Here is a 14,171-nt window from a genome sequence, read left to right on the forward strand (position 1 = left end):
AGGACCCCAGCCCATCACCCGCCCCACCCACCCACCCCCAGCTACTGGCCAGCCCCCCTCCGCCCTTGTCGGGGCCGAGCAGACGCGGGGGGGGGGCGGGGGAGGGACACCAGCCCGGCTCTGAGCCCGGATCTTTCTTCGGGGGGGGGCGGTATTTCTGCTTCTCCAAACCCCCGGATGCCCCAGACACGTGTAGGTCTCCGCTGGTTCCACGCCCCCTTCAAAAGGCCCCGCCTCGCAGGGGAGAGGCTAGTCCAGCTGGCAACGGGCTCCCGACCGGGCGGAAAAGAGAAACGGAGCCGCCCTCCCTGGACGTACCGCCCTTGTTCCGCAGCGCCCTGCACCAATTCTCTTCGCCCGACTGAAACCGCGGGTCCAGCGAGGCCGCCTTTTCCAGTTGCGGGCCCAGAGCCCCGGCGGCGCGTTCACACAAACGCCGCTACACGTGTCGCGACCTTCGCTCTTGCCGGGTTCTGCCGTTCCGCGATTGGCGCTGCGGCCGCCTACGTCACGGCCTCCGATTGGCCGCCTGCTCTTCCTTGCCCCGCCCCCTCTGTCCCGGGCCCGAACCGCAGCCGACCTTCCACCCCCGGCCAATGGGAGCGGGGGGGGCGGGGCGCGGGGCGGGGCGCCCATTGGTCGGCTTCTGCGATGGAGGCGCCCGACGGAGACGGGCCGGACGGAGACCGAGCCGCGCCCCGCTCGCCCCGCGGCTGCCCGGCCGTCCCCGCGCCCACCCGCCTGCGGGCCTTCCTCTGGTGCCGGGAGTTCCTGGCCGGGGCCTGGCGCCGCCTGGCCGCCCCCGAGCAGCTGGGCATCGTCCCCGTCAGGTGAGCCCCCGCCCGTGACGTCACCGGCCCCGCCCGTGGAACGCCCCGCCACTGGGTGGCCGCCGGAGGAAGAAGCCCGCGGAAGGAGGTCAGGGCGGGGATAGCGGTTTCTCTCGACCGGGATCCCCGCTGAGGCTCCGAGGGCAGCAGCCCCCCGGGACGACGGACCCAAGCTCCGGCGGCCCTTCTCGCCCAGCGACTCCCGTCCCCGGCGGCTCATCCCGGGGAGGAAGCCTCGCACCAAAGAGACCCTCCGGCGGGGCTGGCTGGGGATTCTGGGAGTTGGAGTCCGAAAGTCTTTCAAAAGTGGCCAAGGTGGGAGGCACTCCCCCCCCCCAGAGAAGTCGGGGATGCCGCCTGCGTCCCCAGGGGGAGAAGAGGGGGCTTGTCCTGTCCCACCAGCCCCGGCCTCCTGGGTGGCCCCCAACCTGCCTGTCTCTGCTTGCCCCACAGTGGAGGGCTGAGCAACCTGCTGTACAAATGCTCCCTGCCGGAGCACATCCCGACCGCCCAGGAGGAGCCACGCCAGGTCCTGCTTCGCGTCTATGGCGTCATCCTTCAGGTGAGCTTCGGCCCCGGGATGACCTTGCCCGTCTGCCTGCTCCCGGGGCCCCAGGATATCCAGCCGGGGCTCTTCCATGAAGCAACGGCTTCATTTAGTTACATATAGTGTTCAACTTACAACAGTTCATTTAGTGACCGTTCGAAGTTACCACGGCATTGATAAAAGTGACTTATGACCATTTTTCACACCGATGACTGTTGTAGCATCCCCTTGGTCAAGGGATTCAACTGATTCACATTTATGACGGTTGCACTCTCCCGGGGTCATGTGATCACAAGCAAAGTCAAGAGGGAAGCCGGATTCACTTAGCAACAACTGCAGTGGTTCACTTAACAACTCTGCCAACAAAGTTTGTAAAATGGGACAAAACTCATTTAACAAATTTCTCACTTGGCAACATAAATTTTGGGCTCGATTTTGGTCATAAGTCGAGAGCTACCTGTACTTAAGAAAATTGATATGGCCACCCAAGAAGGGCCTTGCTGGCTTTGCCACGAGTGGTTGTGTGCCTCCTTCTCACGCATCTCCCTCCCTCCATGCCAGCTGATCAGCCACAGCGGCTGTGGGCTCCCCTGGCTTCAGCCACTCCTGGGCAGTGGATTCTCCCAGGTTGGCTCTGGTGGACTGATGACAGCTTGACCGGCCACTTCAGTGCCATCTCGCTGCAGGGCTGGGAATGGCCAACAGCCTGGAGACCTCTGGCTCTTGGTCTGCTGGAGCCCAGTTGGGAGGCTCAGGCCCCTCCAATTCTCTCCTCTCTCTCTCTCTCTCCTGCAGGGGGTCGACTCGCTGGTTCTTGAGAGCGTCATGTTCGCCATCCTGGCCGAGCGGGCCCTGGGACCACGGCTGTATGGCATCTTCCCGCAGGGGCGCCTGGAGGAATACATTCCGGTAGGTGCCAGCCCTTCCCTCCCTGGCAGGCAGGCTGTGACATAGGGCTGAACCTGGCCTGGCAGTGCCACCCAATGCCATCTCCAGGCACACAGTGATCCTGCCGGGATTACTTTCTCCTCCTACTTTGTCTGGAATGTTACAGGGTCTCCTGCTCGAGCAGGGGGTTGGACTAGAAGACCTCTAAGGTCCCTTCCGACTCTGTTATTCTGATTTCCAGAATCCCATTTTAGGAAATTGTGAGGAATGGTGGTGAGCATGCGGGTGGGTGGGCTGAGAGGCTGCCAACACCTTCTGCCCCTGGATGCAGAATTTTGACTTCTGGTCAGCGCCCATCCTTGCTTTAAGGCACTCGGGCCGCCACCCCAAGCAGAAGGGCAAGGCTGCCCTCACAAGCGGTCCCCAGAGTTCCTGTGGGAGACGCGTGTTGTGCAGAGGTTTCAACTCAAGTCCAAATTGGACACAGCTCTGCTTTGTGTAGAATCTTATTGGTTTCACTTTATTAAACTTCTGACTCCGAGCAACTCTGGATGACCAAATTTAAAGAGAGAGAAAACCCCAGAAAGCCATAAAATAGGCAAAAAGGAGCCCTCCTGATCTGGAAACATAGCAGGAAGAAAAGCAATCAGTTCTCACACTCCCATCTCAGCCAGAAGGTGTGGGGAAACAGCCAGGCCTTCCAAGGCTTCAGGAATCTGAACGGTGGGGCGTTAGGCCTCTGGGTGGCTTTGTGCAATGTGTGTGTCACGAATCCTTCGCTTCCAGCCTGGTTTCAAGAGATTTGGGGGCGGGGGGGGCTTACAAATCAACGTGACCTCGGGGTCTCCCAGAGCCCTTTGTGACCCCCTGCAGCTTCTCCTCTCCATCCGCTTCCCCTGGATTCTGAGCTCCCCACTCCATCCAGCCCCCCACCCCACCCCTCACGGCCTCAGGGCTGCCCTCGGTCTCTACCCGCAGAGCCGTCGCCTGGTCACGGAGGACCTGCCGGAGCCCAGCATCTCGGGGGAGATCGCAGTGAAGATGGCCCGCTTCCACGGCATGGTGATGCCCTTCAACAAAGAGCCCAAGTGGATGTTTGGCACCATGGAGAGGTAGGTCGCCCTTCAGCGTCCTGGCTGGCCCCTCGGCTACAGAGGCGGTTGGGGCTGCTTCCGGCAAGGGCCACTCCCTGGGCGGGTGGCCTTGCAGCTCTCGCCGTGCCAAGGACTCCAGAGGCCGCCTGGGAAGGTGTTTGGGCCTCTCCCCCACCTGTCCTCCTCCTCTCCAAGGCAGCGGGAGCCTCCCTTCATCCTCCTCCATTCCTGGCAGGTACCTGAAGCAGATCTCCGAGCTCACCTTTTCCCAGGAGGCCCAGCGACACAAGCTTAACCGGCTCAAGGCCTACAACCTGGAGGCCGAAATGCACAGCCTCAGGTGAGCAGGCGTCCAGAGAGAGGCTGCTGGTGGGGCTCCCAGACTGTGGGCCATCCTTCGCTCGCCCCAGCCTGGCTCCATGCCAGCTTTGCAGTTGTCTCCCCTTCCCCCTGGGATCAGGAAAGCGCTGCCGGTGGGGCAAGGTGGATTCAGAGGCTGGCATCCTCCAGGTTTCACATCCAAAGAGGGCTTTGTATTGAAGCTAGGAGGGTGGAGAAGTCACACTCCCCTCTTGTCTTGTGGTGCCCCTCCCTCGGGAAGGAAAAGAGGCTGAGCTGGGCAAAGCCCCTTTCCCTTTTTCTCCCTCTCTTTCTTCCTCTCCCCCAGGATGCTGCTGGAAGCCACGCAGTCCCCTGTGGTTTTCTGCCACAATGACGTGCAGGAAGGTGAGGGCGGCGGAGACTCGGGGCCCTCGGCAGCCACCTGGCCGAAGGCCGGAAGGAGGTCCTGGCTGGGCTGATGGCCGACTCTCCTTGCCCCCTTTCTCCCCACGCAGGGAACATCCTCCTCCTGGCTGGCCGCCAAGCCTCCTCCACGGACCGGCTGATGCTCATCGATTTCGAGTACAGCAGCTACAACTACCGGTAGGCAGGCCGGCCGGCCTCTGCAGCTGGGCAGAAGGCAAAGGGCCCAAGGGAGGAAGAGGATGGGCTGGTTCAGGGGCCACCCGGAGGCAATCGCTGCGTTTTCATCAAATGATTTCCCGGCCTCTTCTAGCCAAGTCTAGTTCCCTGCCAACTCGGAATACAGTTAGTTCTCGACTTGGGACCACAATTGGGCCCAAACTGTTTCTGTGGCTAAGTGAGACATTTCTTAAGTGAGTTTTGCCCCGTTTTACGACCTTTCCTGCCACCGTTGTTACGTGAACCCCTGCGGTTGTTAAGTGAATCTGGCTTCCCTGTTGACTTTGCTTGTCAGGACGACACAAAAGGGGATCACGTGACCTCGGGACATAGTAACCGGCATAAATATGAGTCAGTTGCCAAGCATCTGAATTTTGGTCACGTGACCAAAATGGGGGGTGCTGCAACAGGGTGAAAAAAAATGGCCTTTTTTCAGCGCCATTGTGACTTTGAACAGTCACCAAACCAACGGTTGTAAGTCAAGGACTCTCCATGGTCTCCTGGTGACTTCCTGCCTGCAGCCATAGAATCTGCTTGGCGAGACAGAGAAGGAGAGCCGGGGAGAGAGAGAGGCTTTGCTATTTCAGTTCTTCCAGGAAGTTTCTCTGCTCTCCGGTCCTGTTTTTCATGAAAATCTCCCGTCGAATTCCCCCAGGCAAGGCTTTGCAGTGCCTGGCCGCTAATCGCAAATTAGCCAATTATATTTTAATGTGCCGGCTGTCTTTCCACCTTAGCCTTAATTGGTTTATTGAAGTGATCCCTTTCTGGAGCGTGTTTTATATTGTGGTAGAAAGTAACCCAACAGGCCTGGCTTTGCTTAACATGCTCTATCTCACACACACACACGCACATCCTGAGCAAAGATTAAAAATGAACTTGAGGTCTTGATGTTCCGGCCAACCTTTCACTGGCCTGACTAAGAGCAGTGCAGAAACCCAGCAATTCTGTGAGAGTCCCCAGGAGGTGGCTTGGTGTAGCAGGTGGTGACAACCTCAGAAAAGTGGGTTACGGGCATTCCTTGACTTACAACGATCACGGAGCCTGCCCATCACAGTCGGAAGTTGTGACAAATCAGAAAACAGACTGGGTTATGGATCAGACCCAAATTTACAACCTATTTTCTGGCGGTCATTAAGCAAATCTGTGGTTTGCAATGGGCGCAGTAAATGCCGGGTTTTGGCAAAACTCATAAAATGTGCTCAGGTGACTGCAGGACACGGCAAGCGTCTTTAAATGCAGCCGTGTCACTCAGTGCCCAACGTTTGGTCATGTGACCGCCGAGGGAGGGGCAGCCGTGGGAACTTGGAATCCGGCTGGTAAGTAGCCCCAAGGTTGGACCCTTGTCACTTTGAACAGTCACTGAGCAATTGGTCGTAAGTCAAGGACTACCTATGTAGTGTAAGGAGATGTTTGGAAAAACACAGAGATATGCCGAACAAACCCAATGCTCAGCTTTCTCTTCCTCCTCCTGCCCCTTCTCCTCCTCCTCCTCCTGCCCCCTTCTCCTCCGCAGAAAGAACAACAAAGAATGTTCTTTCTGCGCCAACTCAGTAAGCTCAAACTGCCCAAGAAGCTGCTGATCCAATTCTACAGAGGAATTATTGAGTCTGTCATTTGCACCTCTATAACTGTCTGGTTCGGTTCTGCAACCCAACAAGAAAAACACAGACTTCAGAGGATAATTAGAACTGCAGAAAAAATAATTGCTACCAACCTGCCTTCCATTGAGGACCTGTATACTGCACGAATCAAGAAGAGGGCCGTGAAAATATTTGCAGATCCCTCGCATCCTGGACATAAACTGTTTCAACTCCTACCCTCAAAACGACACTATAGAGCACTGCACACCAGAACAACTAGACACAAGAACAGTTTTTTCCCGAAGGCCATCACTCTGCTAAACAAATAATTCCCTCAACACTGTCAGACTATTTACTGAATCTGCACTACTATTAATCGTTTCATAGTTCCCATCACCAATCTCTTTCCACTTATGACTGTATGACTATAACTTGTTGCTGGCAATCCTTATGATTTATATTGATATATTGATCATCAATTGTGTTGTAAATGTTGTACCTTGATGAACGTATCTTTTCTTTTATGTACACTGAGAGCATATGCACCAAGACAAATTCCTTGTGTGTCCAATCACACTTGGCCAATAAAAATTCTATTCTATTCTATTCTATTCTGTTTCTCCTTCTCCTCTTCCTGCAGGGGCTTCGACATCGCCAATCACTTCTGCGAGTGGGTCTACAGCTACGCCCACGACGAGTGGCCTTTCTACAAAGCCAGCCCGGAGAACTACCCCAGCCCCGAGCAGCAGGTAATGACCCTGGGCTCCTGGGGGAAGGGCGGGGCTGGATTGGAAAGGGGAGCAGAACCACTGGCTCAGGAATTCTGGCAGTTGAAGTCCACGGGTCATGAAGAGGCCATCATTGCCCGTCCCTGGTGTCGAGGCCTGTGGAATCAAACGCAGGACTCGAACTGCCGACCTCCAGGCTGGCTGCAGTGCTCATTGAGTGCACTCTGGAGAAATAATGGGAGGGACTCCCACAGTCTGAAGGATGCGCTCGTATTTATTCATTCCAGGAAAGGAGGAGAAGATAATACGGCCATACGTAGGCAATAGATATTTCTTCCCTGCCCTTCTAAGAGGATGGCCTTAACAGCAAGAAACACACGTTTCTTACGTTGCCATAGAAGCTTTGATACAGCAGGCTGAGAAGTGAGGATTTCAAGGTTGCCCCAGTTAGCACCCATCCTTTCTACCTTTCTGTCTTGCTAATCTGCTCCCCATTCCTGCAAGGATCCATTTCCCTCCCATGCTGGGTGGCCCAGCAACAGTGACCCTGGAAGACTGGACAGACCTGGTCTCTTTGGAAACTGAGTCGTTTCAGCTCAGGTGGCCCTGGAGCCTGCCTGGCCTCTTGGAACTTGAGCTAGTGAGCTTATAATTTGATCTATTGATTGGTCTTGCTTTCTGCTGTGGGAATCTTCGTTTAAATGCCAGGGTGGTTTTTTCCCCTGCTCTCCAGGTTCGTAAGTGGCCAACAGTCAACTTGGGTGGGGCCTTGAAGGTCTTCTGGTCTAACACCCTGCTCAAGCAGAAGACCCTGTGTCATTTCAGACAGATGGCTGTCCAGTCTCTTTTTAAAAGCCCCCACAATTTCTGAAGCCAAGCCTTTCCACTGGGTTGTTTGCTCTTACGGACAGGAAAGGCCTCCTTGGTTTTAGGCTGGTTCTCTCCTTGGTTAGCTTCCATCCGTTGCGTCCTGATGTGCCTTCGGGTGCTTTGGAGAATAGCTTGACCCCCCTCTTCTTTGGGGCAGCCCCTCAGATATTGGAGGACTGATATTGTGACACTTTTAGTCCTTCTCTTCATTAAATATACCCGGTTGCTGCAACGGTTCTTCCTATGTTTTAGCCTCCAGTTCCTTTAATCATCTTTGTTGCTCTTCTCTGCACCCTTTCTAGAATCTTCTTTATATTGTGGTGAGGTGTTGGGTGGCAGATATTGATTGATGGATCAATTGAACATCTTCAACAAAGGGGAATCTTGCACCTCCTGAGCAGCGACTGTTCAGGAATTGTTAGGAACAGGTTGGGAAAGTCTTTGCCGTGCCCAGCCAGAAGCCGCTTCCTCCTCCTTGAATTCCATGGGGTCTCTATCACCAACCCCAATTTATTTTGGCCCCAATTGTCCCTGGGATCTCAGAAGCTTTGTCTAGTGCAGGGGTCTCCAACCTTGGTCCCTTTAAGACTTGTGAACTTCAACTCCCAGAGTCCCTCAGCCAGCTTTGCTTTGCTGGCTGAGGAACTCTGGGAGTTGAAGTCCACAAGTCTTAAAGGGACCAAGGTTGGAGACCCCTGGTCTAGTGGCAGGCAGGCAGGAGGCGCAGTTTCAGAAGAGGGTTTGCCTCACCTGTCTCATCTTCCCTCAGCTGCACTTTATCCGGTGTTACCTGCAGGAGGCAGGTGGGAAGGCCGACCCCCCCTCGCCAGAGGAGCAGAAGCGCCTGGAGGCCAAAATGCTTCTGGAGATCAGCCGGTCAGTCGTGAGGGTGAGGGGGTGGCCAGAACCGCTGCAGCAGCCGGCACCGGCATTTCTTTGGGTTGGGGGGCAAGAGCTGTGGCTGTTTCCTTTGAGGGTGGGGGGTGGGCATTGCAAGAGGCTTCGGTCTGCCCCTCATTCTCCTGGGAAATGCTCCCAATTAGAAAAAGCTGCCTCTGTGGGGCATGAATGGCAGATCCCCCCCTTGGCTGACTTTCTTCCTCCCCCACCCCACCCCCTCCGACTTGCAGGTTCACCTTGGCCTCCCATTTCTTCTGGGGCCTCTGGTCTATCCTGCAGGCCAAGATCTCCACCATCGAGTTTGGCTACCTGGTGAGTGTTGAGGGCTGGTTCCCATTCCGCCCCCCGGGCCTCTGGGCCACTTTGATACGCCCTAGAGGGATAAAGGGCTGCTGCCAGCCCCCCAGGGGGCACCCCAAGGGCTTTCAGGGTGCTGGGCTGCCTCTCCCTTTTCCCAGCAGGGAAGGTGGGTCACTTTGCCCATCATTTCATCCTGCCAGGAATATGCCCAGTGCCGCTTTGAGGCCTACTTCCAGCAGAAGGCCAGGGGCGAGTGACCGTTGGCTGGCCAGTGGCCATAAACTGGCCTGACCAGGACTGACATATCAGACAGCTGAAGCTGAAGGACCAAGACTGGAGGGGTGGCTGGTCAGCCTTCCTGCAAGACACACACTCTGCACATGTGCTTTGGTGCTGTGATGCCTGGATTTATTCAATCAACCTGTTTTTTGGGGGCTCCTGTTACGCATTGCAGGGCAAGCGGTCAACCTCCTTCTGGATCGGGAGTGGGAGTGGGGGGGCAGTGCCTTCTTGGTTGCAGTCCAGGTTGACAGACAAGAAGGGTATCGTGTCCACAGCCTCTCATGCCTCAGGGCTCGAAGCTCTGCCCTCCTGCTCAACGTCTGCATGAAACCACTGGGATGCACCGGGTGCAAGTGAACAACCAGGCCCACCTGTGAACTTTGCACGCGTGGGTCTGGTTGCTCACACCTGATAGTACGAGGCCCCTCGGTCGGCTGTGTTCCCATCCTTGGTTTTGGAGGGGGCCACATTTCCACCTTCCAGACTGGGGTGCAGCTTGTGGGGGTGGGGGGGTCATCCTGCTACAAGACAAACCTTTGCGCTTTTCATGCTGTGCGCCAGTTGCACCCTCTGCCTTCCCTTCAGACAGTCACTCATGCCCTGCTCACCTCAGTTAGATTACTGCAATGCACTGTACGTAGGGCTGCCCTCAAAGACCACCCAGAAGCCACAATTGGTACAGAAAGCTGTGGTGCAGAGTGCCACGGGAGCCTCTCATGTGCCCGTCCATTCACCGTTGCGACGTGAGCTGTGCCAGCTGCCAGCCGGCGTCCATTGCCTCCAAAGTCTGCAGGTCAGAGAGCTGGAGGGCTGCTTGTCTCCAGTCATTTCTGGAGGGCATATCCGCCAAGCCCCCCACCCCCCATTAAGCACTGCCACCATGTGGGCCCAGGAAGCCTTGCTTCTCTCTTGGGGCCCCCAACCCTGCCCCAGGCTCCTCCAAAGATAGGCGGGGGGACCCTCAGTTCCAGAAAGCATTGAAAACTTGGCTTTGGTTCCAGGCCATGGGGCCATTTATTATACTCAGTGGACCCCGTTTTGTCCCCTTGATTCTGTCACCGGTTTTATTCTGGGCTAATAAATCAAATGTCCCGCATGGAGGACTCCGAAGACACATCCACACCACACCCACACCATGAGCTTTTCTGCTGTCCTTTCTCAGGGCAGCTCAGCCCTGAAGCACTGGAATAGAGCTGTGGATGGATGCTTTGCACTCTCGGTCAGAATATTGTACAAAATAAAAAATGTTCATTTGTAGAAATGTGCATTTCACCATGCATGTTTTATTTATGAATAAACGATGAATCTCACCATTGGAGGCAATTCTGGGTGGCTTCGCCTTTTTGAGCCTCTTGAAAACATCAGAGAAGGGGTCTGAAGGTGGAGAGTTCAAAGGGGGGGTGCAGTGGGGGGGTCCGAAGGTTTGTGGTCCAGCAGCAGCAGCAGCAGCATCCTTCGGGCAAGGCACCCAAATGCTCCCCTCTCCGAATTTATTTATTTATTTATTTATTTATTTATTTATTTATTTATTTATTTATTTATTAAATTTTTATACCGCCCTTCTCTCGAAGGACTCGGGACGGTTTACAGCCATAATAAAAAACCACAGCAATATACACATAAAACCATAATTAAAAAACTTATTATACAAATGGCCAAATTAAAACATTTAGAATAAAACCCCAAATTATAAAATGTTAAAACATTAAAACTAATTAAAAATCCTATTAAAATCCTATGCCAGTCCTGCGCGAACAAACAAATAGGTCTTCAGCTCTCGGCGGAAAGTCCGAAGGTCCGGCAGTTGCCAAAGTCCAGGGGGAAGTTCGTTCCAAAGGGTGGGAGCCCCCACAGAGAAGGCCCTCCCCCTGGGGGCTGCCAGCCGACATTGCTTGGCGGACGGCACCCTGAGGAGTCCCTCTCTGTGAGAGCGTACGGGTCGGTGGGAAGCATTCGGTAACGGCAGGCGGTCCCGTAAGTACCCTGGCCCTAAGCCATGGAGCGCTTTAAAGGTAGTCACCAACACCTTGAAGTGCACCCGAAAGACCACAGGTAGCCAGTGCAGACTGCGCAGGAGAGGTGTTACATGGGAGCAACGTGTGGCTCCCACTATCACCCGCGCAGCTGCATTCTGAACCAACTGGAGCCTCCGGGTGCTCTTCAAGGGGAGCCCCATGTAGAGAGCATTGCAGTAGTCCAGGCGAGAGGTAACAAGAGCATGAGTGACTGTGCATAAGGAATCCCGGTCGAGGAAGGGGCGCAACTGGCGAACCAGGCGAACCTGGTAAAAAGCCCTCCTGGCGACGGTCGTCAAATGATCTTCGAAAGACAACCGTCCATCCAGGAGGACGCCCAAGTTGCGCACCCTTTCCACTGGGGCCAATGATTCACCCCCAACAGTCAGCCACGGCTGCAGCTGACTGTACCGGGGTGCCGGCATCCACAGCCACTCCGTCTTGGAGGGATTGAGTTTGAGCCTGTTTCTCCCCATCCAGACCCGTACAGCTTCCCGGTGGACTGCACTTCGATGGCTTCGTTGGGGTGGCCCTGGGTGGAGAAGTACAGCTGAGTGTTGTCAGCGTACAGCTGGTATCTCACCCCAAAGCCACTGATGATCTCACCCAGCGGCTTCATATAGATGTTGAACAGGAGAGGCGAGAGAATCGACCCCTGCAGCACCCCACATGTGAGGGGCCTCGCGGTTGATCTCTGCCCCCCTGCCAACACGGTCTGCGACCGGTCAGAGAGATAGGAGAACCACCGATAAACAGTGCCTCCCACTCCCAAACTGGTGCAGCAGGATACCATGGTCGATGGTATCAAAAGCCGCTGAGAGGTCTAATAGGGCAGAGGCAGGACAGGAACAACCCCTGTCCCTGGCCCTCCAGAGATCATCAACCAACGCGACCAAAGCCGTCTCCGTACTGTATCTGGGTCGGAAGCCAGATTGGAACGGGTCTAGATAGACAGATTCCTCCAGGTACTGGGGTAATTGACGTGCCACCACACTCTCAACAACCTTCGCCAGAAAGCGAAAGTTGGAGACAGGACGATAATTTCCTAAAACAGCCGGGTCCAGGGAGGGCTTCTTGAGGAGGGGCCTCACCACCGCCTCTTTCAAGGCGGCGGGGAAAACACCCTCCATCAAAGAAGCATTTATAATCCCCTGGAGCCAGCCTCGTGTCACCTCCTGTGTGGCCAGCACTAACCAGGAGGGGCACGGGTCCAATAAACATGTGGTGGCATTCAACCGCCCCAACAACCTGTCCATGTCCTCGGGAGTCACAGGGTCAGATCCATCCCAAATAGTCTCAACAAGATGTGTCTCCAGCCCCTCACCTGGATCTACCCACTGTTGATCCATTCCGTCCCGAAGCTGAACAATTTTATCATATAGATAACCACTAAACTCCTCGGCACGGCCCTGTAAGGGGTCATCCCAAAACAGGGCCGCCGGGCAGTTATCTGCCGACGCAATGAGGGAGGAAACATAAGAACGCTTCGCTTCCCTCAGTGCCACTAGGTAAGTCCTACTATAGGACCTAACTAGTGTCCGGTCAACCTCGGAACGGCTGGATCTCCAAGCACTCTCTAGGCGTCTTCTCCGGCGTTTCATCTCCCTCAGCCCCTCGGAGAACCAGGGGGCTGGTTGAGATCTGCACTGGGTCAGAGGCCGCAAAGGCACAACACGGTCTAAAGCGCCAGTCGCGGCCCGTTCCCAGGCCGCAACTAATTCCTCAGCCGTGCCATGGGCCAGATCCTCAAGAAGTGGCCCAAGCTCCATCAGGAACCTCTCCGGGTCCATCAGGCGCCTGGGACGGAACCAGCATGTTGGTCCCGTCTCCCTGCGGTGTTGAGCGGCGGTCCGAAAGTCTAGACGAAGGAGAAAATGATCTGACCATGACAATGGCTCGGTAATTAAATCTCCTAAATCCAGACCACTGTCCAGAGATAAAAATCAGATCCAGTGTGCCTCCCCCCATGTGAGTAGGGCCATCAACTATTTGTGTCAGGTCCAGGGCCGTCATGGAGGCCATGAACTAGGCAAGAGGAACAAAGACTTGACCACAAACCAGACCTGGGGGAGGGGGGCTGCCTATATTGCAGAGGTGGGAGGATCTGGATGCCCAGAGTGGATCGAGAGAAGCCCTTACCAATTTCCCAGGGCTGGATCCCGAGGAAAGACCAACTAGGGTGGACGGGCACCAAGAGGCGAGCTGAATGCCAGCTCAGATCAGCTCTCACCAGGCCTGCGAGTGCCACAGTGGGAGGGTCAGAGGAGGCTGGCTGCAAACCATTGGGGAGGGGGCTTCCACCCACAGCTTTTCTCAGTAAATCCCAAAATCACTCCGCCTGAGGGTCCATTAACGTCCCTATTCCAGCCAAGGTGAGCCACCCTTGCTGTTCAGTCCTGCCCCTCCAGGAATCAGCCAGCTCTGCTCTGATGCCCTCCAGATTTAAAGGGCTACAAATCTGCTCATCCCCCAGCTTCCCCCCCCACCGCCCACACTTTCCCTGGCTGGCAGGCCCTAAGAAGAAATAGTTGAGGCTGCTGGCCATTTACAAAGCCTCCTTGCCCCATCTCAGGGGCACAGACCCCAACGGGAGAAAAGGGATTTGGTGAGGGGAACTCTCGGCAGCCCCTGAGATCCCCCTCCCCCATTCGGATTCCTACTTTTACAGCCTTCTGCCTAATTGTGGAAGGCCAATTTTGGGAGCATTTGCTGAGCTTCAAGCAAACGAAAGCATACCTGACCTTCCCTTATCAATCCCTGAGCCGTCAAAGGGGACCCCGTCTCCTTCTTAAGCCTTGTGCACACGGTTTCCTCCAAGGATGCAGACGGCCATGCCCAGAACAGCGGAATGAAGCCTCTGGGTAGCCCTTTTTAATCTTGTAGCCTTTGGGATGGGAGGACTTCAACTCCCAGCATTCCCCAGCTAGCATGCAACCCACAAGCGGCTCCTGTGTGTCAGCTAAGCCAGCGGAGATATTGCTACAATATCTGGGGATAAAGTGGGTCCAGATTCCCTGCTGGAGGAAGGGCCAGTTCATCAGCTCCATCTTATGAGGCTTCAGAGGTGGACTCCAAGGTCCGGAATGGACTGACCGAGTCACCTGAAGAAGAGGAAAGTTAGCCATATTCTCAGATATGGAGTGGGTTGACAAAGTCCCAACACATAGTTGCGTT

General features: G+C 55.4%; 1 protein-coding gene across 2 annotated transcripts; it reads left to right on the top strand.

The window, feature by feature from the left end:
• The first annotated feature begins 597 nt into the window (after nucleotides 1-597).
• Nucleotides 598-10,243, top strand: CHKB (choline kinase beta). Of its 2 annotated transcripts, none has more exons than XM_058190093.1 (11): nucleotides 598-830; nucleotides 1,284-1,392; nucleotides 2,173-2,286; nucleotides 3,244-3,377; nucleotides 3,595-3,699; nucleotides 4,027-4,085; nucleotides 4,196-4,283; nucleotides 6,543-6,651; nucleotides 8,270-8,376; nucleotides 8,631-8,712; nucleotides 8,901-10,243. In XM_058190093.1, the coding sequence occupies exons 1-11, from the start codon at nucleotides 652-654 to the stop codon at nucleotides 8,955-8,957; spliced, it is 1,143 nt and encodes a 380-aa protein (XP_058046076.1). In that variant the 5' UTR covers nucleotides 598-651; the 3' UTR covers nucleotides 8,958-10,243. The 2 variants fall into 2 exon arrangements, with proteins under 2 accessions (XP_058046076.1, XP_058046078.1); XM_058190095.1 differs by lacking the exon at nucleotides 598-830 and adding an exon at nucleotides 985-1,145.
• The last annotated feature ends 3,928 nt before the right edge of the window (nucleotides 10,244-14,171 follow it).

This window comes from Ahaetulla prasina, chromosome 7 (genome assembly GCF_028640845.1).
Source record: "Ahaetulla prasina isolate Xishuangbanna chromosome 7, ASM2864084v1, whole genome shotgun sequence".
Taxonomy (NCBI): Eukaryota; Metazoa; Chordata; class Lepidosauria; order Squamata; family Colubridae; genus Ahaetulla; species Ahaetulla prasina.

Coding starts and splice junctions, on each gene's coding strand:
- CHKB (XM_058190093.1), top strand. CDS start 652: ATGGAGGCGCCCGACGGAGACGGGCCGGACGGAGACCGAGCCGCGCCC. Junction 8,377..8,630: donor ATGCTTCTGGAGATCAGCCG/GTCAGTCGTGAG, acceptor TCCGACTTGCAG/GTTCACCTTGGCCTCCCATT. Junction 8,713..8,900: donor CCATCGAGTTTGGCTACCTG/GTGAGTGTTGAG, acceptor TCATCCTGCCAG/GAATATGCCCAGTGCCGCTT.